The 23,504-nt window shown below is 59.2% G+C and overlaps 1 protein-coding gene across 3 annotated transcripts in view; it reads left to right on the top strand.

Moving 5' to 3' along the window:
* The window catches only part of SHISAL1 (shisa like 1), an 81,384-nt gene that overhangs the window by 9,985 nt on the left and 47,895 nt on the right, over positions 1-23,504 (top strand). For all 3 annotated transcript variants that reach the window (XM_019961944.2, XM_070790557.1, XM_070790556.1), the window contains exon 2: positions 19,923-20,018. In XM_019961944.2, coding sequence (XP_019817503.2) covers positions 19,955-20,018 — 64 coding nt within the window. In that variant the 5' untranslated portion in view covers positions 19,923-19,954. The remainder of the gene's footprint in view (positions 1-19,922; positions 20,019-23,504) is intronic.

Below are 23,504 nucleotides of genomic sequence, written 5' to 3'. Positions count from 1 at the left end.
CCCAGGGAAAGCTGCTAAGGAGCGAAGCCAGGATTCAGATCTTCCCATGCGGGATGAAGAGAAGGCAGGGCACCCTCTGTGGTCAGGAGAGGTGCTGGCCTGGAGGTGTGGGTCACCATGCTCCTGTGCGCCCCCTTACGTCTGGGTAGCCTTGCCCAGCCACCTCCATCCTCTCTGCCTCAGTTTCCTCCTCTGCAGAGCAGGGTCCACAGCAGACCCTCCTGCAGTGTGTCTGAAAGAGGGCCACGGAGGCAAAGCACTCCAGGAGGGAGGCCTCCACAGGCCCCACCCATTTGTCACTGTTATTTGCATTCCTTCTCTTTGGCAGAGACGCATGGGGGAGTGAGTCCTTGGGGATGGGTGGGACCTGGCAGGAGCCGGCGAGGGTCTGCCCTGGGGCTGCCTCAGCATCATCTGGGCCTGGAGCTCGAGGCCAGTGTGTCCTTAACGTCTGGAGTCTGGTTTCTGCTGCGCCTGGGACCTTCTCCAAAGGGGCCAGGTGTCTGCCAGGAGCGGGCAAGTGTTTACCTGTGTGTGTGCTGTGTGACTGACTATTCACTCCCAAGACTGTACTCAGGGCTTGTCCTGCTGGGACTCCGGGTCCCCAGAAAGACTGTTCTGCCTGGGTCCAAGTCCCGCATAAGGGACGGCCCTGATGGGGGTGAGACCAGAGGGCAGGGTAGAGACTCTGCCTGGGGGAAAAGGGCCAAACATCAAGGAGGCCTCACCGGAGGAGGTGGCGCCAAAGGAAATGGAGGATGAGCTGGCCAGGCGGCTGAGCTAAGGGTCGGGGGATCTTGAGGAAGAGGAAACAGTGCATACAGAGCCCAGAGGACAAAGTCTGGGAAACGTCTGGATGGCATGGCTGTCCTGTGGTATTTTTGGAAAGTTGTTGAGGTGAGCCCATGGAAGTTGGCAGTGGCTTGATCTCCAAGGACTCGGGCTAGTTAAGGAGTTTGGACTTTACTCTGTAGGCGCGGGATGGCAGATGTGTGGCTTGAGTACCGCCACCGGCCACTGCCGCACCCAGGGCAGACATGGCTAATCAATCCATCACAGCATGGAGTCAGGATGTGCTCCGGCCCAGTCCCCTCACCCCCACAGTCCTGACCAGTTGATCCTGTAGGCACACTCGATGACACCTGTTTGCCCTACCGCCATTGTCAACGGGAATCATGACGGTCCTTCACAGCTGCCTATGGTGTGTGGCTCATCCAGCACCCAGAGTCCTTTCCTGATTAGAGGAGGCAGGTGGTAGCCTCTGGTTCCACCCCAGGCCCCCAGGCTCCACTGTCCCACAGTGTAGGGTAAGTTCCATCCTTCCTGTGACAATAGTCTTTCTGTCCAGTGGGTCCGGGCACAAGCACCCTTCTGGGAGTGCACGCCCACCTATCCTGAGGGGGCCCCTGTCCGTCGCCTGCAGGTCAGGCTAGCATATAAGCCCAGGCAGTCCCTGGATGTCTGGCTGGGGTCTGGCCAAGGAGTGGGGTCTCCGGGGGAGGGGGTCGGGGCCTGGCAGAAGTCTGGGGAAGATTAGGAGGCTTTTCTCCTGAAATTCAGACAATTGGACAATCTGTTCTGGATCGATTTAGAAGCAGTGAAGTGAAAAAAAAAATCAGAAAATATAGTGTGAAAGCTATTTTCTCTCTCAGTGGGGAAGAGGCGACGAGCTGGAGTTTATTTGTGGACTGTCCGAGGCCGTGGCCAGGGCCTCTCACCCCCTCGCTGCCTGTTCCGCCACTGCCCTGGCCCACTCCTACCCCCACACCCCGCCGCCGCCGCCGCCTCCTCCTCCGTGCCCAGTGCTGGGCTGGGAAGCCAGGGGTCTCAGAGGGGCCGTCCTCCCTGGCGGCAGCCTCGGGGAGGCAGCGGTCTGCAGGGGACTCACATGGATGCGCGGGACAGGCAGACAAGGCGTCTCCATGCCAAGGGCGGGCTGCGTCTGTCTCCTCACTCCTGTATCCTCAGGGCCTAGATCTGGGATTGGCATCTGGCAGGTTTCCAGCCTGAGTGATGGATGGAAGGGAGGGAGGGAGACAGGAAGGAACAGAGGCTTTGAATGAAGTGACCCGCTCATGGTCTTGTGTTTGTAAGTGGTGGAGGTGGGGTTGGAACCAGAGCTGTGACCCCAAGACCCGGATGTTCCCCTGCCATCCCTGGGGCCAGGGGCAGGTCTGAGACATCACAGGTTTCCCCCAGCACGGGTGCTTTCCTTTCCTGCAGACACAACTCCTGAACGGGGTCTTTCACCACTGGGGCCAAGTGCCCACGGGTCGGTGTGGGGCCAGACCGGAGCGGGCAGAGGGTGCTGTGCAGAGAGGCAGGGAGGCAGGTCCCACCTCCCCACTTCCCAATCTATCCCCAGAGGTGGTGGCGCACTGAGTTCTGGGGGATTTCAACCAGGGGCTGGATCACTGGCAAGTCCTGAGTGTGGAGGGTTGGGAAGGGCTCCAGCCCAGTAGGAAATGGAATCAGCTGATTCCAGTCCCCAGAGAATGGGCTCTTCTCTTTTCCCCCAGGCATTGGGAGAGGGGGAAATTCTCAGTGGTTCTGTTTGCTGCTGCTGCTGCTAAGTCGCTTCAGTCATGTCCAGCTCTGTGCAACCCCATAGACAGCAGCCCACCAAGCTCCGCCATCCCTGGGATTCTCCAGGCAAGAACACTGGAGTGGGGTGCCATTTCCTTCTCCAATGCATGAAAGTGAAAAGTGAAAGTGAAGTTGCTCAGTCATGTCCGACTCTTCGTGACCCCATGGACTGCAGCCTACCAGGCTCCTCCATCCATGGGCTTTTCCACTTAAGAGTACTGGAGTGGGGTGCCATTGCCTTCTCCAGTTCTGTTTGAGAATGTGGCAACTCCCTCCTCCACCCACTATTTCCTCCCCAGATACCAAGGCCAAGAGCCAAAGGCCCGTCAAGGAAGAACCTTGACTTGGAAACAAGACCAGCTTGGACCCAAGTCCCAGGAGCTCAGCTGCTGTGTGATCTTGTGTAGGTTCACACTTCTGAGTGTTAGTTTTCTCATCTGCTGACTGTGAGCAGTAGTACCCTTTAAAAAAAAAAAAAACATTAAAAGGAGACGATTTTTGTCAAATGTCCGTCATGCGGGCCAGACAACACATAGTAAGTCCTCGAGAATCGTCTCTTCCTCTCGTTTCCACATGTGGAAGGCAAGTCATGAGACTCAGTTTAACTCTTGTTTGGGTTCTATCTGCACCCACGTCCTGAGGTCCCAGCTCGGTTGGGTTTCACATATTCTGTCTCGTGTAATCCCACCTGCCCATGGGAGGCTGGGGGTTAGCACCCCACTTTATGGGGAGAGGCCCAGAGAGGCAAAGGGACGTGTCCAGGGTCACAGGGCAACCGTGTCCCCCTCCAACCCCACCTCTCCGCCGGGCGTGGGCCCAGCACCCGCCTCCCCAGGAAGACCCGTCCTCACGCCCCAGTTCTGATCCGGTTTCCTGTCGACGGCTCTCTCATCAATGCTTTTTGATGTTACCTCTCGATTCCCCAGAAATTTCGGAGCAGCGTTTTCCCCACCGCAGTGCACTAATTAGACCTCCATAACACTGTTTACCGGGATGTCAACGTATGCTATAAAATTTTGCAACTTTTTTTTTTTCTGCACCATAAGCAATGCTCAGTTTCAAAAAGGAGGAAGCCTGCCACGATGGTCCCGGAGTCGTGTTCAGCCCCTGGAGGACCCCTGGAGGAAGGCTCATCCTGGCCCCAGGCTCTGCCCAGTGAAGCAGGGACCTCCCCTGGGGGGGCAGGTCGCTCTCAGCCTGAGGGTGGGGTCTTCCATCCAGCTGGGGTCTGTGCTCTGCCCCTTGCTGTCCGGGTCCTTCTTAAGCATCTTCGGTGTCAAAGCCCCGGGGTCAGAGCCCACCTGCGGGATGTCAGGGGGCTCCGGCCACTCTGAACGCCTGCAGACACTTCTTTATGGATTCTTTTGTTTCCAGTGTGCAAACTCAGAATGGGTCACCAGTTGGGGGAGGACAGGTTTAAACAGAGGACGTGCTGGCTGACCCTGGCTTTGCTGGGGAGGCGCCCCCAGGCTGGGAAGGTGTGAGAGCAGACAGGAAGAGATAAATGCCAGTGGAGTGGCTCAGAGGGTCTGGTCTGATTCCAGAAGCCAGCTGCTACCCAGACACCTGCCGGCACCCGGACACGATGACCTTGGGCCTGAGCTGGCCTCCCCTCCCATCTCCTAAGACACGTGACGCTGCCACCCTCCGAGACTCAGGGAATTCACCTGAAGGGGCGTGCCTGAGCGGGGTCTTCCCTCCCTCCTGGCCCCCTACCCCAGTCTGGTGACTGATCGCTTGTTCTTCTGGGGATGGGATGACTGAGGAGTTAAGTTTGGGGTACAGCACATGTGGGGTGCCGGAGGTCCCAGGAATGGAGATGAGCAGGAGGCCACCCAGTCCAGGTCCGGGCCCAGGAGAGCTGGTAGGGGTGAGCAAGTGTTAGCAAGCCATAGGGAGGGTGGCCTCAAGCCACCTCCTGCCACCTTTGGAAGCGTCCTCTTTTATCTCTGCCCAGCCATTGCCACCAGGGAACCCTCCTGGCGTGCAGCCTCCCAGGAGATACCCTGCCTGGCTCACTGAGGGCCAGTGTGGCCGGCCAGGCTGGTGACCTGGTGACCTCCCAGGCCAGTGAGGGCAGCCGAGCTTTTGAGAGAGGGGTCTGGGCCTGGCCTGGCTCTGGGCGGCTGGCTGCATGTTCACCTCCGGCTCTGCTTAGCAGCTTCGGTGCCAATTTACAGAGAGTGTGGGCGGGAGGCTCATTAACCCCAAGAAGTGGAGGTGCTTCAGGGGAGATGCGTGGATGGGGGGCCCTTTCAGGCCAGGCTGGGTGGGGGAACCAGCTCTGCACCACCCCTGTGGTCGCTGCTGCGGCCCTATTTGCATAATTTTGAAGTTGATTGGCCTGAAGGCAACTTCGCTTAATCACAGCTGACAAGTCTCTGGTTGCAACGGCAGCTGCTTCCAATTAGCTGTGTTGGTGCCGTGGTTTGTTAGACTCTCCCAGCAGCCCCTCTCCCAGCCCCCCACCTCCCAGCCCCCCTTATCAGGCCCAGAAGGAACCCGCGGGGCCTGTAGCTGCCTGGGGAACGTGCCTCCTTCTCCCTGTGTGTGGACAGCCCGGGATGCAGCCGTGGGGCCCTGCCAGCTCCCGGGAGATGCTACCACACTGGGCTGTGGACTGTGCTTTGGGCACTGAGGCTACAATGTGGGGGTGCGAAAGCTGGGCTGCCCGGTTTTGTTAATAAAGTTTTATTGGCACACAGCCTCTGCCATGCAGCTCATATTGTCTAGGGGTGCTTTCTTGCTCTGAATGCAGCGTTGAGTCATTGTGACCCACAGAGCCCTTCATATGTACTATCTGGCCCTTCACAGAAAAATTTCCCCTCCTCTGACCTAGCCCAGAGGTTCTCACACCTGAGCGGGCGTCAGAATCCCTCGGAAAACTGGCAAAGTACAAATTCCTTGTCTCCACCCCGGTTCTAGTCCAACAGGTCCCAGGGGGCCTGCAGCCAGCATTTCTAACCAGCTCCCAAATGAAGTACAAGCCCACACTCCAGGCCACACTGGTCCAGCCACCTCCAGGGTCCCTCACGGCAGTTTCCATCACCTCACCCCATTCTGAACACCATCCTCATTAGACAGAAGAGGAAACCAAGGGTCTGAGGGGTCCCCGGCTTCTGCACAGTCCTGAGCTGACAAATTCTGGCTCTTCCCCACCACCTGCTATGCCGTTGACCCAGACACCTCTCCCCAGATACAGCATATCCCAGGGTACCCCAGGCCCCAGGGTACCCCAGGCCCCCAGCTGGCTCACCGGGCTTGGTCGGTTCCTTATCTGAGCTCTACACTGGGGTCTGCCGTTAGTAACACTAACTCCTCGGCAAGTGAGAATGTCAGTCTTCCTTGGGTTGGGGGAGCGTGCTCGCAGGAAATCAGGGTGTCAAGGGCACCTCGTGGGGACTCAGCTGCCTCCCCTTCCCCTGACGCCTGTACCAGGTTCCACCAGGTTCCCAGCGTCCGATTGGCGTCATCTCCCCGCTGGGACAGAGACCCTGCTGCCACCCCCCGAATCGCCTGCTGTCGCTCTGTGGATGATCGAGGGCGCCTCAACCCAGCACCCTCTTCACCCGTCACCTTCCCGTGACCTGGGGGGTTGGGGAGGCGCAGGACACCCACTTACAGAGGCTGGGCGATCTGTCTGAGGAGGTTGGGCTACATCAGATGGTCCCACCTGGTTTGGGGGCATATTGCTGAGCATAGGAGGATTGGTCATGACCAGTGTCCCCAGTTTATGGATGAGGAGGCCAAGTTACCCGGATTCATGACCAGGAAATTCCTGAAGGGGCAGAGTGTCTGGGACTAGCCCGGGAGGAGGTGGGAATCACACAGAGACAGATCCTTACGGGAATTGGAACATCCCGGCAGCAGGGGATAAACATCCTTGACCCCGCCAGCCAGCATGATGGCCGGAACAGGAGCCCCACGTCCCCTGGGGCCACCCCGTCACCCCCACTCCCCTCTGTGCCCCTGTCACAGCTGCAGGCTTTCTTCAAAAGCACATTTCTCGTAGTCCTTTCGGACCGTGCAGGATGTGACCTGGGGACAGAAGTTCCTCCCTCGGCCCAGGGTTGCTAGAACACCCCGTGACGTTCGTTTGAGCGGCTGCAGGGTGTTTGGTGTTTGGACATCCTGCAATCCTTCTCCGGTCCTTCCAGCTGGACTGTCTCCAGGGTTTCCATCCCATACACAGGGTGGCTGAGAAGGTTCTCGCACCTCGCACCTGCGGCCAGCAGGGCCTTTGCTGAGCCTGGGGTAGGGGCATTAGTACTGCTCATCACAGCCTCTGTGCGCAGGAGGCTGCCCCGAGCTTGCTGTGGGGTCCTGCTCCCTCCAGGGACCCCTGCCAGCCCTCCAGGCAGATGTGCTGTGATTACAGCCTCTTTTAAAGAGGAGCGAAGGAGTTCCTGCCGTGTAGGGTCGTCACCCGCGGTAAATGCCATGATGCCGCCGTACTTTCATATGATGACGTATGTGTCCAGGATCTGGCTGAGGCAGCCCAGCTCAGAGAGGTCAAGGCACTGGCCCAGGGTCACACAGCCGAGCAGCGGCAGAGCCCAAGGTCGGATCCCTTCCTTCTGGTTCTCCGCAGCTGTGCTGCACCTCAGACCAGAGGCAGGGGAAGCCGTGTTCCCGGGGTGACTGCCGCCCCCAACCCAGTCCTGTGTTTATTGCACTGAAGGGACCCTCTCTCCTGCGTGTCTTAATCTCTCTGCCTCCTCTCTTACCCGTCCCCACTGCCGAATGCTCTGGTGTGAGTTGAGTCTCAGCTTCACTCCAGCTAGCGGGGTGACCCAGGGTGAGTTACTTAAACTCTCTGTGCCTCGGTTTCCTCATCTATAAACTGAGGGTAAACTCAACACCTCTTGATCGTGAGGATTAAATTAACACCCACCCTCCATGCAGCCAGGCTGGCTCGGGCACTTCTCCTGGGCTCCCACGGCCCCCTGGCTTCATCCTCACAGTGCTGGTCACCCTGGACTGCCCCTGTCCACCTGGATGGTGACCAGATGAGGGGCACCCGGGCCCGTCTGGACCCAGCACTCTGTCTGCTGTAAGCAGAGCACTTGTGACTTCAGGGGACAAGAAAGGTTTATCTCTGGCCCCGCTCAGGGCAGGCAGGGTCCTGTGATGGGAGGGAGGGAGAGGGAACCGGCCTCCATTCTGGCCTGGCTTTAAAGGCCACTGTGGCACCAGTCACAACAGAAACGCCAGCTACAGACGGGGCAGTGGGACAAGACACAAAAGGCCCTGGGTGTGGAGATGGTGCCTGGAGCAGGGAGACCCGGCTGTAGAGGCCCACGGGCCCTTTGACTATGTCCAGAGGGTCACGTGATGTGTTTCCAACAGCAGCCGATGCAGGCAGCTCTCCCTGTAAGAGAGGGCTCCTGCTGCCAGCGGGGGAAGTGCTGGGGGGTGGGGTTTGTATGGAAGCGGGCAGCCAGGAAGCCAGCCCAGCCGTGGAGTCAGGTGGACATACCCTCCTCCTCGGGCTCTGCGTGTCTGGGGTTCCTTTCCCAGAGCGCAGCAGGCTGAACGTATTCACCAGTGTGTTTCGCCGGGGCAGTGCCCGGCACGGAGGACAGCCTCCAGAAGTGACATCACTGGCCAGCATCTGGCTAAGACCTTGGGAGTCTCATCATGTGATATGTTAGCCCAGATGTGCCTCTGCAGCCCCAGCTCAGCTGCTTCTGAGCCGTGAGACATCATGAGGACCAGCCTCGGTTTGTTCACCTGTAAAATGGGACTCTTTGTGGGGTGTTGTGAAGACAGAAAGGTGGGGAGATCTGAGCCTGGCCCTGGGAACAGTCTCCAGGCAGCACTCCCGGCCCCGGGCCTGAGCTGGGCCCCCGCCACTGAGGCAGGGCCGAGGCTCTCTCCCGCTGCCCGGCCTCCTCTAGCCCCAGAAGGACCCGCTGAGCTCCCATCCACACTGGCCGGCAGCCATGCTCCTTGGCCTGTACAAGGCCTGACCGAGTCGCTCTCATTTATTGGGGTGTAGGCTTGATCGTGGTTGGGAGTCCGGAAGGCCGGGGCTGTGATGTCCTGGGTGTTCCCAGATCCGCACTGTGTAGGTACGACTTCCTTTGGAGCAAACCCCCCTGAGCCTTGCCAGGAGCCAGGGTCCCTGCCCTGGACAAGCGCCTTGCCTGGGGGAAGAGCCGGGCCAGGCTATGGAGTGACTTTCAGTCCCAGAAGGACATGAGGGGCCCCAGTGAAGGCTGTGTTGGGCAGGTTGTGGGGTGGGGAGCAGGCTCTGGGCAGAGCTAGCAACCCCATATGGGGTACACAGAAGCTGGTCCCGGACCACCAGCTCGGGTCCTCTGCCTGCAGGCTGTGTGACCTCAGGCAAGTTGCAGACCATCTCTGTGCTTTGGTGTCTCCTGTCAAGAGCCTAGCTCAGCTGGCGGGTGAATAGAGGGTCAAATGCCCAGACAGGCTTGAGCTTTGTGGACCAGCGAGGAAGCTGGGATGGGAGGGAATTTAGAGTGGGGGAAGAAGCATGAGACTCTGACCTAGGGCAGCTCCAGCCCCCTCCCCTAGCTCCCATCCCCTCTTTAAGCTCCTCCCCAAAGCTGGATGCCTTTGGGGCCCTGCCCTGGTGACCCGGTACCCTTTCTCACCTGTCCTTTACACCCAGCTCCCCTGATGGTCTCTTCCTGTGCTCGTGCCCGGCTGGCCAGCCTGGCATGTCCAGGCAGAGGACGGGGTAGGCAGACCCCAAGGCCATGGTTGGCCGCTGCCCCTTCCATGTGAGTGTGGGCCGGCCCTGCCTGCCTTCCCTCACCCATCGGGTTCAGTCTTCATCTCTGCTTCCCGCCCCTTCCTCATCTGAAAGGGCCAAACCCCTGGTTTATGACCCTTGGGGGCAGGCCCCGCAGAGTCCCGTCACACCTACTGTGTGCCAGGGGTGCTCACAGGGCCCTGCCTCTTGCTCCCACTGCAGCCGCCCCCTCCCTGAGCCCGGTCCCACCCCTTGGTCTTTGCACTCGCCCGGCTCCCTGCTGGCATGCTTCCTTGCCAGGCCCACCTCACCCGGTCTGGAGGAGCCCGCTGATCTCACCAATCTCGTGTTCCTTGGGGACACCCTCGATCCAGACCAGGTCAGGGCCTGCCTCTGTGCGCAGGGGCCCCGAGTCACGGCACATGGAATCTGGCTGGCTCCATGGGGGATGGGATGGGTCTGTTCAGCCCACCACTGTGTCTACAGTCCCTAGCCCAATGCTGCTGGATGGAGGCCTCCCCCACCTCCGTGGCCGCTCCCAACAGTCCTTCAAGGGGGGCATGTTATCCCCATTTACAGACGAGAAACTGAGGCTGTGCTTACTTCTGTTCTCCTCAGTGAAGAAGGGTCCCTGGAGCCAGAGCCCCCTCCCACAGAAGGAGCTGGAAAGGGGCCCCCAGAGTGGGGAGAGAAATCAGGGCGCCCTCTGACAGTCTGCGGGTCTGTCTTTCTTCTCCCTGGCCTGACACTTTTAAGTGATTCATTCTTCATGTGATATTTTTGTGTTTCTCCACTGGGGAAAAAAATACCGCTGGGATTTCCAGGGGTTGGTTGTTTTATCTCCATGGTGTAGCCAAATAACTCGAGAGAACATAGAGGCAGAGGGCTTCCTGAGCTCTCAGCTAAGCCCTCTCCTTAACTGGGAGCGGGGGACCAACGTGCCTTTGGCCGTGGCCCCAAGCAGGGAGCAGAGCATCCAGGCCTCCAGCCCAGCCTCAGCTGCATGCCCTCGGGTGGATGGCTCCCCTCCCTGGGCCTCAGTTTCCCCACCTGTGAAATGGGGGAGCAGCAGTGCCTGCCTCAAACATTCAAGGAAGGGGCCTGCCTGGAGGGCCTGGTGAGAGCAGGAAGGGTGGGCGGAAACTAGCCAGGCTTAGAACTCGAACCAGAACCGGGTTGGTGGGGGTGGGGAGGAGGCCCTTCCAGGGATCAGCTAGAATGTTCTCTTGAGGGAGGGACTGGGCGAGCAGGTGGTTTCCAAGTTGCTGGTGCCCTGCACGCAGTTCCATGGTCACACCCGCGCTGACACCTCACAGGGCACCTTGCAGAGCTCACCGACCCCCTCCTGAGTTGACCCTACACTGGCCATGTACAGCAAGCACTGTCAAGCCTGCCTGATACAGGGACGGTGGGTGGGGTCAGGGGATGTAGATCCAGGACTCTGCGCTGTCCCACCTGGGCTCTCCGAGACTCTGGAGTTGGTTTCTTGGCTTGGGTGTGCGGCATCCACCCAGGGCTGACCCCTGAGGTCACTGCTGGTGTCGGCAGTGAAAGTTGCCCTCCCGTCTCAGCGAGAGTCACGCTCAGGCCCCAGACTGCATCTCACCTGTGCCCACGGGAATGCGCTCTTTGCAGTAAAGCCAACCTGGCATTCAGGTCCATGAGTGTCGGCAGAGTTCCTGCTCTTGGGGCAGCAAACATGTATTCAGCACCTACTGTGTGCAGAGCATCCTCTGTGGGGGGTAGAGAGGCACAGAACGCCCCCACCCCACCCCAAGGAGCTGGTGCCGCACAGGGAAGCAATTAACAATCAGACAAAGCGGAAGGAAGTCACACACGCGTGATCAGTCACTCAGTCAAGTCCGGCTCTTTGCGACCGCATGGACCGTTAGCCCGCCAGGCTTCTCTGTCTGTGGGATTTTCCAGGCAAGAAGTACCTTGGAGTGGGTTGCCATTTCCTCCTCCAGGGGATCTTCCCGACTCAGGGATTGGACCCGTGTCTCCTGCGTTGGCAGATGGATTCTTTACCACTCCACCACCTGGGAAGCTGGAAGGAAGTCAGTGCTAGCTAAGGGCGCTACTCTTGAAAGGAAGAATTTAAACATACTTTGCTTTGCTCAAGGGCACACAGCAACCTCTCAGGGACCGAACCCATCAGCTTTAGAAACAACAGTAGGTGCCAGCAGGTGAGAGCCGTCTCCGGAGCATTTGCTAACTTGCGAGATGTGCTGGCTGCCCTGCGAGCAGCTCTGGTGCTTCCCGTCTTTCTCACCCCAGCAAGCGGCAGGGTCATGGTTCCCATCTTACAGATGAGGAAGCCCAGAAGACTCAGCTACTTAGCAGCAGGACCCAGATTCTAGGCCAGGGGAGACCAGCTCCAAAACCTGTGCCATCTTCCCCGGAACCCACTGTGAGCCCCTGCTTGGGGTCAGACAAACCTGAGTTCGAAACCCAGGCCTGCCACCCTCCAATTCTAAGCAAGCCACTTAGGCTCTCTGAGCTCAATTTATTTGAAAAATAGAAATGATAATATCTGCATTCATTCAACCACTCCAACAAGTGTTTAAAAGGGCTTACTTGTGTGCCATTAATGGAGCATTTGCTAATTGACTAGATGTGCTGGGTGCCCTGCTACCAATTCTGGTCCTTTCCATCTGCCTGCAGTGCAGGAGACCTGGGTTTGAACCCTGGGTCGGGAAGATTCTCTGGAAAAGGGAATGGCAACCCATTCCATTTGGGGTCGCAAAGAGTCGGACACGACTAAGCAACTGAACTGAACTGAACCCACTCCAGTATTCTTTCCTGGAGAGTCTCATGGACAGAGGAGCCTGAGGGGCTATGGCCCACAGGGTCACAAAGAGTCAGACACGACTGAGCGACTGACACTGCCATGTGCCGGGCTTTATGCTGCTGCTGCTGCTTCTAAGTCGCTTCAGTAGTGTCTGACTCTGTGTGACCCCATAGATGGCAGCCCACCTGGCTCCTCCGTCCCTGGGATTCTCCAGGCAAGAACACTGGAGTGGGGTGCCATTTCCTTCTCCAATGCATGAAAGTGAAAAGTGAAAGTGAAGTCGCTCAGTCGTATCCGACTCCTAGCAACCCCATGGACTGCAGCCCACCAGGCTCCTCCGTCCATGGGATTTTCCAGGCAAGAGTACTAGAGTGGGGTGCCACTGCCTTCTCAGGGGCTCTATGTTACATCGTGGCAAAACCAAGCAGTGTCAGCCAGACCGGCTTCACAGTGTGCAGTCAGTGCTCAGAGGGTCCACACTTGGTTTAATGCTCTGCCTTGGCTGTCTACAAATGCTTGGTGATTCTTGAACGAAGATATTTCTCTGTATTTTTCATTTTGCCCTGGGCCCTGCAAACTATGCCACCGGTTCTGGGTCTCAGCCATTCTCCAGTTTACAGTCTGCAGTCTAGGGGAGCAGACAGACATAGCTCAGACAGAGCCACTGTACCCAGCATGCAACTATGAACCACCATCTGTATGCGGAGAGGTAGACAGGCTGTGAGCGCACACAGCAGGGTTCCTGACCTTATACCTGGGTCGGGGGGACACCTCTTGGTGAACACTGGCTCTGGGGGATTCATCTGAATCTGCCAGGAGAGGGGTGGGCACAGGATTGGGTGGGGGCCGTGGTAAAGGGGCTGCAGGGAGGTCAGTGTGGCTGGAAGGTGGGCCTCCTGGCCAGGGAGGGGTCAGGACCCTGGCAGGAATCTGGCCTTCACCCCAGTGCTGTGGGAGGTGCTTGGAAGGTTTTTTGTGTTTTGTGTGGGGAGTTTTATTCAGCTGCACTGGGTCCTAGTTGCAGCATATGGGATCTAGTTCCCTGACCAGGGATCGAACCCCGGTCCCTGCATCGGGAGTGAATGAAAGTTGCTCAGTCGTGTCCGACTCTTTGCGACCCCATGGACTATATAGATCATGGAATTCTCTGGGCCAGAATACTGGAGTGGGTAGCCTTTCCCTTCTCCAAGGGATCTTCCCAACCCAGGGATTGAACCAAGGTCTCCCGCATTGCAGGTGGATTCTTTACCAGCTGAGCCACCAGGGAAGGCAAAGTCTTAACCACTGGACCACCAAGAAAGCACCCCCTTGGAAGGTTTTAATCAGGGATGGTACAATGGGATTTGCATTTTGAAAGGCAGCTCTCTGACTTTGAGGGGAGGGTGGGTTTCAGGCACAGGGATGCCGGGAGGCCCCGTGTGCTTGACTGATTCACGGAGAGAGTGCACGCCATCAGGGCGGGTGCAGCGTGATTGAGAAGATGGGGAAGGGCACCCAACACAGGCCGTGGCCATGACTGCTGGCCTGAGTCCGGCCCACTTCCTGGCTTCCCGCCTGCCCTCCACAGGCCCTCAGGGTCAGGAGGACACGCTCTGATCTTGCTTCACACTGGCGTCTATTCCTGGACTTCACGTTTGGACTGAGATTTCATAACCTCGAAGTGGGCGTTGTCCTTAACACAAAGGTTCACAAACCCAGGATTATGGAAGGGCCTGGACGCTTGAGGACTTGCTGGGGGGTAAACTCGCCGCCGGGGCTGCGTGTGCCGGTCCCCAGTGTGTGTGGGTCGTGGCGGGGAGGGGTGCACGCCTGTGCCTGTGTGTGCAGTTGCAGACGTGTGTGGACACGTGGGCTGCCTGGAGTGTGACACACCCGCCTGCCCATGAGGACCGGGCGCAGGAGCAGAGCGCGGGCTTTGAATCCTGGTTCTTCCCTGCCTGCCTCTCCACCTGCACCCCAGGGACGGCAGGGGAATAGCCCTCAGGGTGTCAAGAAGTAGGTGAGCTTGTCAGAGTCCTCGCCTCCCAGCCCAGGGCGGGCGCCCGGCCGCTGTCTCCAGGGTTAGTTCCGATACCCGTCTGGTGGGCACCTGTTCTGCCCGCAGGACTGTTCATGAGGCCCCAGAGGGCTCTGCCCTTGTTTCATTATTAATTCACAGAGCTCATATTGCTGTTAATAAGAAGAACACCCAGGCGTAGTTACTAGCTCATCATGGGATCACTTGCTTCCTGACTCTCCCCCACAGTCCCCGTGCCATCCCGTGGCAGCCAGACCTGGTCCTTCTTGTCTGTGGCTGAACCCCAATGCCACCCAGCCCTGGGTTTGGCCCCTAGCAGAGGCCTGTTCACTGATGGGCATGCAAAAGAGGACCCGTTCCCTGGACAGTAGGGGTCGAGAGGGTGAGCCGCCTCACCAGCTTCCTGGGCCAGGTGGCACTTGAGCCAGGCCTTGTGGTAGGTCCGATGTGGACATTGGAGTCGGGGGAAGGGATGCCCAGGGAAGGGCCAGCCTGAGCAGAGGCCCTGACTCCTATGCTCTGCCACCTGTGCCTGGCGCCCAGAAGCTGGCATGGGACCTGTCCTCGCCCCGCAGAGCTGCAGCCCTGCAGGGATGGGTCAAGGTGGGACGTGTTTGGGTGACAGGTGCATAACTGGTCACGGGCGATTCTTCGTCCTCGATGCTGTGAAATAACACAGGGCTCAGGTGGCGGGGTCTGAAGAGGCCAGGCGCCCCCTCGGCAAGGGGTCTGGGTTCTCCACACCCCCCTGCCTGCCACTTGTTTTTCTCCAACCCATTTGCTCTCAAGTCGGGACACAAACCGAGCAGGCAGCATGCTCTCAACCATGCCAGCCTTTGGAGCCCACCCGGGGGAGTGAGAGAATTAGAGGGAGGGAAGCTTCACTGAGAGATGGGCACCCCCGCTGAACCTTGAAAGCTGGTTCCAGGCTTACAGGGCGTGGAGTTGAACCTGAGGAGTTGGGTGGGTGGTCGGATGGGCACTTTGGGAAGCTGGTCCTAGGCCCGCAGGACCCGGCCTGGTGGGCGAGGCTGGGGCAGAGCCAGCTGGGGGCCGGCAAGGAGCGGCACTCCCCACGGACACTTTTGAGTTCCAAGCCCCGTTTCCAAGCCCTCAGATGCGTCACTTCGTTCAATCATCCCAAGGACTCTGTGAATTAGCTACTATTTTTATCCTCCTCTTAGGGCCAAGGAGACTTGCCCCAGGACACACAGGGAGTGGTTACAAAAGGTGGAGCCAGGCAGTGTGGCCCAAGTTCAAGGCCTGCCCTTCGAGCCCCACTGGCCTTGACCTGGTCCAGGCAAGAACTGATGCTCTTGGCCACACCTAGGGGAGCTCGTGGTAGGGTGAGCAGGGGTCTGGGAGAAGCTGGGAGAAGAGGAGAGTCTAGGTGTTGTGCCAGTGGTCACCAGGCGTGCAGGGTCCTGGGGGGCGGGGGTCTGGGACAGCGGCCCCCTGCCCAGCGCCCAAGGCCTAGCGCCCCTCCCCACCGCTGCCCCTGTCCCCAGCCCTGCCTGGCCTGGCTGACTCGAGAACCGATCTGTTGTTGCTGGTGGGGTTTAATTCATCTTCGCCGGCTCTGTTTCTCTTCACATGCCCTCCTTCCCTTACACTCAGGCCTTGCCAAATTCGGTGTTTAAAAATACTCTTCGGATCTGGGAACAGCAGTCCCCGGCTGACCCGAGGGGTGGACGCGGAGATGCGTGCTTGACGCGTGCTTCTGGAGGCCATCCGCTCTGGGAGTCCCGCTCACCCAGAACGTTCTCCCTGCTATGCGAGCTTTTTTACCATCGGCCACCAGTTCCCACAGTGGGCAGTTTACTGGTTCTCAGAGGAATAGAACCAGGGATGATCAATTAGAGGTTCTCTCATAGCCCAGTCGGTAAAGAATCCGCCTATAGTACAGGAGACCTAGGTTCGATCCCTGAGTCCGGAAGATCCCCTGGAGAAGGAAATGGCAACCCACAGCAGTATTCTTGCCTGGGAAATCCTATGACAGAGGAGCCTGGCGGGCTACAGTCCATGGTGTCTCAAGAGTCGGACACGACTGAGCGACTAAACCACCATGATAAATTGAATTTGTCTGTAGTAGATGTGCCTTCTGGGGGTTGGGGGGCTCCGGAGGCCCTGGAAACTCCTAAGTGCCTGGAGGGACCGCCTGCTTGGAGACTGGGCTTGCTTCCTGGTGGAGCCGGTGGGCAGCTGTGTGACCGCAGGCAAGTCACTTCACCTCTCTGAGCCTCAGTGTCCTTTACCAGATGGGTGTTTGATGGCTGCTTGATCGGGCTGTCGGGGATCATCTGAGAAAACATGGTGAAAAGCCAGCACACAGCACCCATGGAGAAGCCGGCTGGTCTGAGCTAGCCCCGGGGCACAGCCCCAGAGGCAGGGCCAGCCCTGCGGGGCGGGGCTGGGGGGGCTGCTCACTCTGCCAGCCCCAACTCCTGCCTCTGCTGGGGGGCCTGCCCCCAAATGTCACCAGTGTGACACACCCAGGTCCCCCTCTGCAGGCTCCAGCGAATGTGGGTGCTACAGACGGCGTGACCCCTGGGCTGGCCTTCTCATGGGAACCCCGCAGGGCTGGTATCCAAAGCCGCTTTGTTCTGGCCCGGCCGGGAACAGAGTCGCTGGCTGGCTTCGAGCTTTGCTGTCTTGGGTCGTGACAAATGGAATTTTTATGTAAGTTCCCAGTAACTCTCTGCAGGGTTTTCTTTCCACCACAAATTCAGTCTTCAGTGCTGACACCTCAGCTGCCCGGGGGGGCCTGGGGAGGTGGGCAGCCCCCACCCCAACCCTTGTCCCACCAGCAGGGCTGTGGCATCTGTCACCCATTGACTCATCCTAGGCGGCCACACAGGGGGACATGGTGGAGATTGGAGGCATGAATGGGGGAGGGGGCTGAGCAGATCACAGGAGGGCTCTGCTGGACAGGGGTATGGACGCGGCAGGCACAGCACATCCCCGTGGTGGGTACACCTGTGCTGGGCGGGACCTTCACACCCAAAGCAGGCCCTGAGGCCACTGTTGCTTCAGTGCCCCCAAGAAGCCAAGAATCAGAGTCAGCCAGGCTGGGGCTCTCACCCAGGCTATGCCAAGCCCTGACCCGGACTTTCATGGTCTGATAGAACAGAGCGTGAGGACCAGTCCTATAAGATAGAGCTGGTGGGCACCCTCACCCAGCACACCCTGAGTCCCTAGAACCCAGCCAAGGCCTTGGCCCAGAGCGGGGCGGGCTGGGGGTGGGGGGGCGGTCAATGAGTGGATGCTGAGAGAATACATAAATGAATCATTGAATTAACATATTAATGAGAGATGAGTTGGAATATGATAAGCCTCAATGGAGGGACAAGCTGCTTCCAGCTGATGGAATCAAGGCAGGCTTCCTGGAGGAGGTGGCATTAGACCAGCTTCTAAGGCAGTACAGGATTTGGTCTCACAAGAGACCAAAGGAAAGAGAGGCGGGCACCCCAGGTGTGAGTGACAGCCCCCCTCCATACGTGCAGGGCTTTGTAGGGAGTAGGGGCAGCATGAGGGAGGGCTGGGCCCGTGGCGGAGGAGGACCCCCACCCTAGCATTTGTTCAGTGAACCCACCAGCTCTCAGATTGCAGCCCCGGCTCAAAAAATGGGTGGCCCCACCCTACAGGGGCCAGAGGAGCCCAGAGTCTGGAGGCCGTCTTGGCCCTCAGGGAACCCTCAGCTTACCCACCTGCAGATGGGGGCTCAGGACCTGTCACTCCCCACCCCTCACAGGGTCTTTTCCCGGGGTGATCCTTAGGTCTCCCCAGTATGAAATCCTTTCCTAAGCACTTTCAAATGCTTTAATCTCCTTCATCCTCCCAGGAGTGCCCTGAGGGAGGCGGGGAGGAGGCCCAGACTCAGAGCAATTAAGAAGCTGGAAGCCTGTGGGGGCAGGGCTGCTCGTGGTGGGGGGGAGCAGAGAGGCCTGGGTGGAGGGGTGGGCGGGGGCCCTCCCCAGGGGCTGGCACCGACGTCACCGTGAGTGAGCACTGTGTTCAGGCATTCGGGCTGCGTCTCCCGGCCCTGCCACCCTCTTTTCCTATTCTGGCTCACCACACTTCAGAGCCGCCCTGACACGGTGGTGCCTCCCTGCCGCCCCTGCTCCAAGTGAGCTGCCCGGGGAGGGGCCGCAGAGCAGGGGCAGGGATCTGAGGGTCCCCCGTGTTTGGTGGTGAATCTGACCCCCTCTCCTGGTCCGACACTTCCAGCCTCTGAGTTGCCCCCCACCCCACCCCCCGGTAGCTTCCTGCCTCCACTCAGGATTCAGAGCTGCCCCAGACCCATGCTGGGGTCCCCGAGCTCTCCCTGGTCGGGAGAGCTGGGAGGGCAGAGGGTGGCGCACAGGACCTCGCTTGACCCAGAACGTGGCACATAGTAGGTGCTCAGCAAATCCATCCCCAGCCACATGCAGCTACAACCCCGGTGGGGCTCTAGCAGTCCACGCCAAGTACGCAGGGCACGCTTGGGCCTCCTCTCCAGCCTGAGCTCTCAAACCCCCGGGGAGTGGGGGTGATGATAGTCAGGGAACCCGTCTCTCAGGTTTTTCCTGAAGCCTCAACAACCTGATGTAAAGTAGCCAAGGCCCTGCCCTAGGGGGCTTGCGGGTGCCCGCCCCTCCCCCAACCTCCCCTGGCTCCCTGCTGCTCTCACCTCAGGGCCTTTGCACCTGCTGCTGCCCTAGGGGGCTTGCGGGTGCCCGCCCCTCCCCCAACCTCCCCTGGCTCCCTGCTGCTCTCACCTCAGGGCCTTTGCACCTGCTGCCCCCTCGGTCTGCAACACTTCCTCCACCCCCACCACCCACCTCCAGAACTCTGTCCTCATCCCAAACGGGAGCTCTGTCCCCAAGGAGCACTCTCTCCACCTCCCCCAGCCCCCCACCCCGCCATCCTACTTCCTGTCTCTGTGAACTTGACTCCTTTAGGGACCTCGGATGACCGGGACCACCCAGTATGTGTCTTTTTGTGCGTCTGGTTTGTTTCACTGAGCATAGCCGCCTCGGGGCTCATCCGTGTTGCCGCCTGTGGCAGCGTTTCCTCCCTTTTGAAGGCTGAGTGGTGCTCCACAGTTAGCACCTGCCGTGTGGTGTTTACCCATCACCCGTCGGTGTGGGCTCAGGCTGTCCCTTCCCTTCACTGCTGTGAACTGTGCTGCTGTGGACGTGGGTGGACACGTATCCGAGTCTCTGCTTTCGGTGTTTGGGGTGTGACCCCAGGGGGCTCGTAGCCTGTGGACTCCTCATCCATTTGTCTGTGCCCTGTCAGCTCTGCTGAGTGCGTTTGGCTCGTTGCTGGGTCCCTAATGCCTGGAAGGTGCTGGCTGGATGCATGCTTGCGGTGGGGGTTGGGGGGTGGAGCAGGGAGGGGGTCAGGGCAGGGGCGGTGGAGGGAAGTCCCCGTTAGAACACAGCAGGGAGACCTGGGTCCTGCCGGCCCCTAGCAGCTGCACGAGCTCACTTCTAGTCCCCTTGCTCACCCCCATTCTCATTCCCGTGCCCACCACCCTCAGCCTGCTGGTTATTTCCACCACCTGATCCATCCGCACCCCTTTGATGAAGTCTGGTTTTGCCGTGAAAAGAAAGGGAGGTGACAGTTGACTGGTTGGGGAACTCATTCATCCCAGAAAGGAAATTGGATGCGGCATTGCCCCCATCCGCATCCTGGCCCCTGCTCCGGCACACTCGCGTCCCCGCCCGTGCCTGCTGGCCCCGCCGCGGGCAGCAGAGCCGGTGGTCCGCTCGACAGGCAGGACGGCCCGCAGCTGGCCTCTCTCGGCTCTCATTCTACAGGCAGCGCTCGACGGATCGATGCAAGCCAAACGATGACCAGTTGTGGCCAGCAGCCCTTGAACGTGCTCGCCATCCTCTCGTTGCTGATTTCTGCAGGTAGGACCCCCCAGGATGCTCGGTGGGAGGTGGGCAGTGGGGGCGGGGGGTGGGCAGGGACAGGCAGTTCCTTCCCGGGGTCACTGCTAGCCCAGCCAGAGTTATGGGTGCTAACGGGAGTCACCCTCGTGAGGAGCTAACATTCGGCGAGGCCCCATGTGTGTCTGTCTCGGGGAGCTCCGCTGGAAGATTCTCGAGGATGCTGTGGGGGTATCGCAGGCTGCCATCAAGCCCCAGGAGAAGCCCTTAGGTGCAGTGACTTCTCTCCTGGGCCTGGGAAGTCGAAGTCAGGCAATGTTGTAGTCACCTCATTGTGCAGAGGAGGAAACTGAGGCTTGGAGAGGGAACTGGGCAGCCTGAGATGGCACAGCTGGTGTAGGGGCTGGATTCCAACCCAGGCAGCATCATGCCAGGTCCCCGGCCCCCAGCACCCGCCAGTCTCTAAGGTCCGCCCCTCCCCGATCCCAGCCGGAGGGCTCTCATGCACCCCTTCACCAAGATGAACATAAACCGCGTCCTTCATTTGCCTCCGGGTGAAGCTGGCCGCCTGGAGAAGGGGCACCCGCCTCTGCCATCGGGGCTGGCCCTGCTCTCAGCAAGGCGCCTGCTGGCTCTGTGTCTCTCCCTCTGTCTGCGTGCCTCTGTGTTTCTTGGTGTCTCCCTCTGCCCTGTCCCTCTCCCCCTCTTGCCCTTGTCTCTGTCTTTCTCAGGCAGGCATGCACATAACCCCTCCTCGCCTCTTGCTCTGACAGGGTTGTGGGTGCCAGCCTGCAGCTTCAGGTCCCTTGCCCCTTTGCTGGCCGTTGTGGCTCAGAAGGAGGCCATGAAGGGCCCCCGGGGTGGCAGAGCCCAAGACAGGCCAAGGCCAGGGGTCTGGGAGTGGCCACCATGCACAGAACTCCTTCCTTGCGGTGGCTTTCCTGAGAGTTAGCTCTTCTTAACCCTGGAGAAGAGGGACTCCTCACCCATTTACAGATGAAGAAGCTGAGGCTCAGGCCAGGAAAGAGACCAGTCCCAGGCCACGCAGTCAGAGAACGTAGTCACCTGGCTGTTAAGTGATGGCCCTGCAGACCCTGAACTTGGCAAATAGGGGGAATCATGGTCCCCTCTCGGGGACCCCAGTTCCTGAGAGAGTGGCTGTTCCTTGGTGTTCCGTCTCTGCTTGGGCCCTTTTTCCTGGTGACTCAAGATGCGCTGGCCTCCTAACCACCATCCCTCTGCCGTCAGGCCCCAGGGCCCTGCTGCGCCCGTGCCTGAGGCCAGAAGCATGGCCCTTTGTCATCCCCTCTGTTGCTTACCCCCTCCCTGCCCTAAGCGGGACCTGTGTGCTGTTCACAGGTGCTCCTTGGGGCCCCCAGCCCCCGGGAGACTGCTGGTCTCCCATCACCAGGGGCAAGGAGGCGCAAAGAGGCCCTGATGGCTCAGGTGGTCCTGTACGTTCCAGGGGTCAGACCAGTGTCCCAGCTCGGGGCCCAGGGCGCCTCGGGCTCCCTCACATTCTTCCTCAGGAGGCAGCAGTGGCCTTCTGGTCTCTGTCGGATGGTCAAAGCAGGTGGCGCCGGCCCTCCAGGGTGGCCAGGGTGAGCCTCCGGGGACTTGTCCGCCTCCCCTCCCCATCTCCATGGCGGCACTTCCGGCTCCTCCAAAGCCGGGCTCAAAGGCCCCTTCCCAGCTCTGCCCCTTCCCTCCCAGGGTCCTGCAGCCACAGCCTCTCAGCCCAGCCTCAGGGCCCCAGCTGGTCGTCCTGACTCCCCACCGGGAGTTGCTGACACACTCAGCCCCTGTGCGCTGAGTGTGAGCCGACCCCCACCCCCAACCGAAGATGGAGCTTTTTCATTGACCGGAACATGGCCCAGAACAGTGGCTAGAATTCACTTCCTACCTCTGCCCCTCACCTCCAGCCTCTGGTACGTTGTTCCTCCAGGCCAGTGGGTCCCAAACCAAGTCTTTGCAACCCCTGCAGGTCTTGCTAAGACTCAGACTGTGCTCCCCCCGACCCCGCTCCCACTCGAGTTTCTGTCTCAGAATGCGGGGCTCGAAGCACTGTGTCTGTGACGAGTCCCTGGGGGTTGAGGATGTGGCAGGTCAGGGACCGCACCTTGAGACCGATGCGCTCAGCCTCGGTTTTCTCCTCTGTACTCGGGAATGCACGAGATCAAGTGAGATGGTGAATTCACTCAAGGCTTCCTTAGTGAGCTCTGTGTCCTTAAGACGGTCTTCTTTTTTTTCCAAGGCTGAGAAGGGGTTCTGGAGAGCTCCCCTGACTCCTGAAAGGCTGGGACCCTTCTCTTGCAGTGGTCCTGCCCATCCCCACAGAGGAGGGTGCTGTACTTTGAGGAAGGGGCCCGGGATTTCACGAGGCCACCCAAGCCAGCCTCGGTACCCCAGTACATGAGACCCACCCACCCACCGGCCAGCACCACCCAGCTGGGATCCCCTCACCAGCCCCGGGCGCTGGGAGCTGTGTGGGCTGGAGTCTAATAACCTCTCAGCAGAGACAGAGCTTTCAACTAACTGAGGCGCTTCTGCAGAACCAGAGCCTTTGTGGTTGGAGAAATGTATTCAGCCTACGAAGCCCCTTTTGAGCGATACAAATTAGATACAGCAGTCCCTTTTATGAAGATACTAATTAAGCTGGAGTCAGCGGGCTCCAGGTTTTTTTCCATTGTTATATTTGTTCAGGCTTTCACTCCTGTTTATCACCATCGGCATGACTAGTAAATACTGTTCTGGGCTTAGACGGCGTCACCAGTGGCTGAACACCGATCTCTGGCCTTGAGTCAGGGGAATGAGGGTCCGAGGCCAGGGAAGCTTTGTCACCGACTGAGTTTTTGATGGTCTTTTGTGTGTCAGAAGATGCAGAGGGAGAAATTGTGTTTAAATTCAATGGTCTAGGGGGCTGAGTTATTTATGATAAGAGCTGGGGCCACTGAGGCAGCCCCGTGAGGGCTTCTGGTTCTAGGGGGTCAGTTTAGTTGAAACTAAGATGCAAGCGGACACTGCTTTCTCCACAAGCAGGACCTGGTTCTCGCATCCCTGTCGCTCACCACCTGGGCTAGCCTGGACTTGTTGGCGAGCCCACCACCAAGTCCGCCCAGTGACGGAGGAGTGGAGAGGGTCCTGGACCTTGGATCCAGGCAGGCCTGGATTGGATTCCCCCTCCACCACCTCTGACTGGCTCAGACAGGTCACTGTAGGCCTCTGAGCCTTGGTTTCTCCCTCTGTAAAGTGGGATCCCAGACCTGCCTCTTAAGATGGCCAAGTGGATTAAATCCGATAGAACCGGTGAAGCACAGAGTAGGTGCTCAGTTTGTGTTGTTTCCTGATTGGGTGCCTGCTGTATGCAAAACCCTGGGAAAGGATGTCCTTGAGGCTAAGATCAGCTGGGCCTGCAAGGAGCTCCCGGGGGCTCAGTATAAGCAGGATGGTAGCCTAGGGGGGCCTAGGAGGGGTCAGGAGCAGGCTTCCTGGAAGAGGGGAGGCTCA

Source organism: Bos indicus, chromosome 5 (assembly GCF_029378745.1).
Source record: "Bos indicus isolate NIAB-ARS_2022 breed Sahiwal x Tharparkar chromosome 5, NIAB-ARS_B.indTharparkar_mat_pri_1.0, whole genome shotgun sequence".
In the NCBI taxonomy this organism is placed as follows: Eukaryota; Metazoa; Chordata; class Mammalia; order Artiodactyla; family Bovidae; genus Bos; species Bos indicus.
Note: the sequence above shows the minus strand (reverse complement) of the source record. Positions and strands in the feature narration are given on the sequence as shown.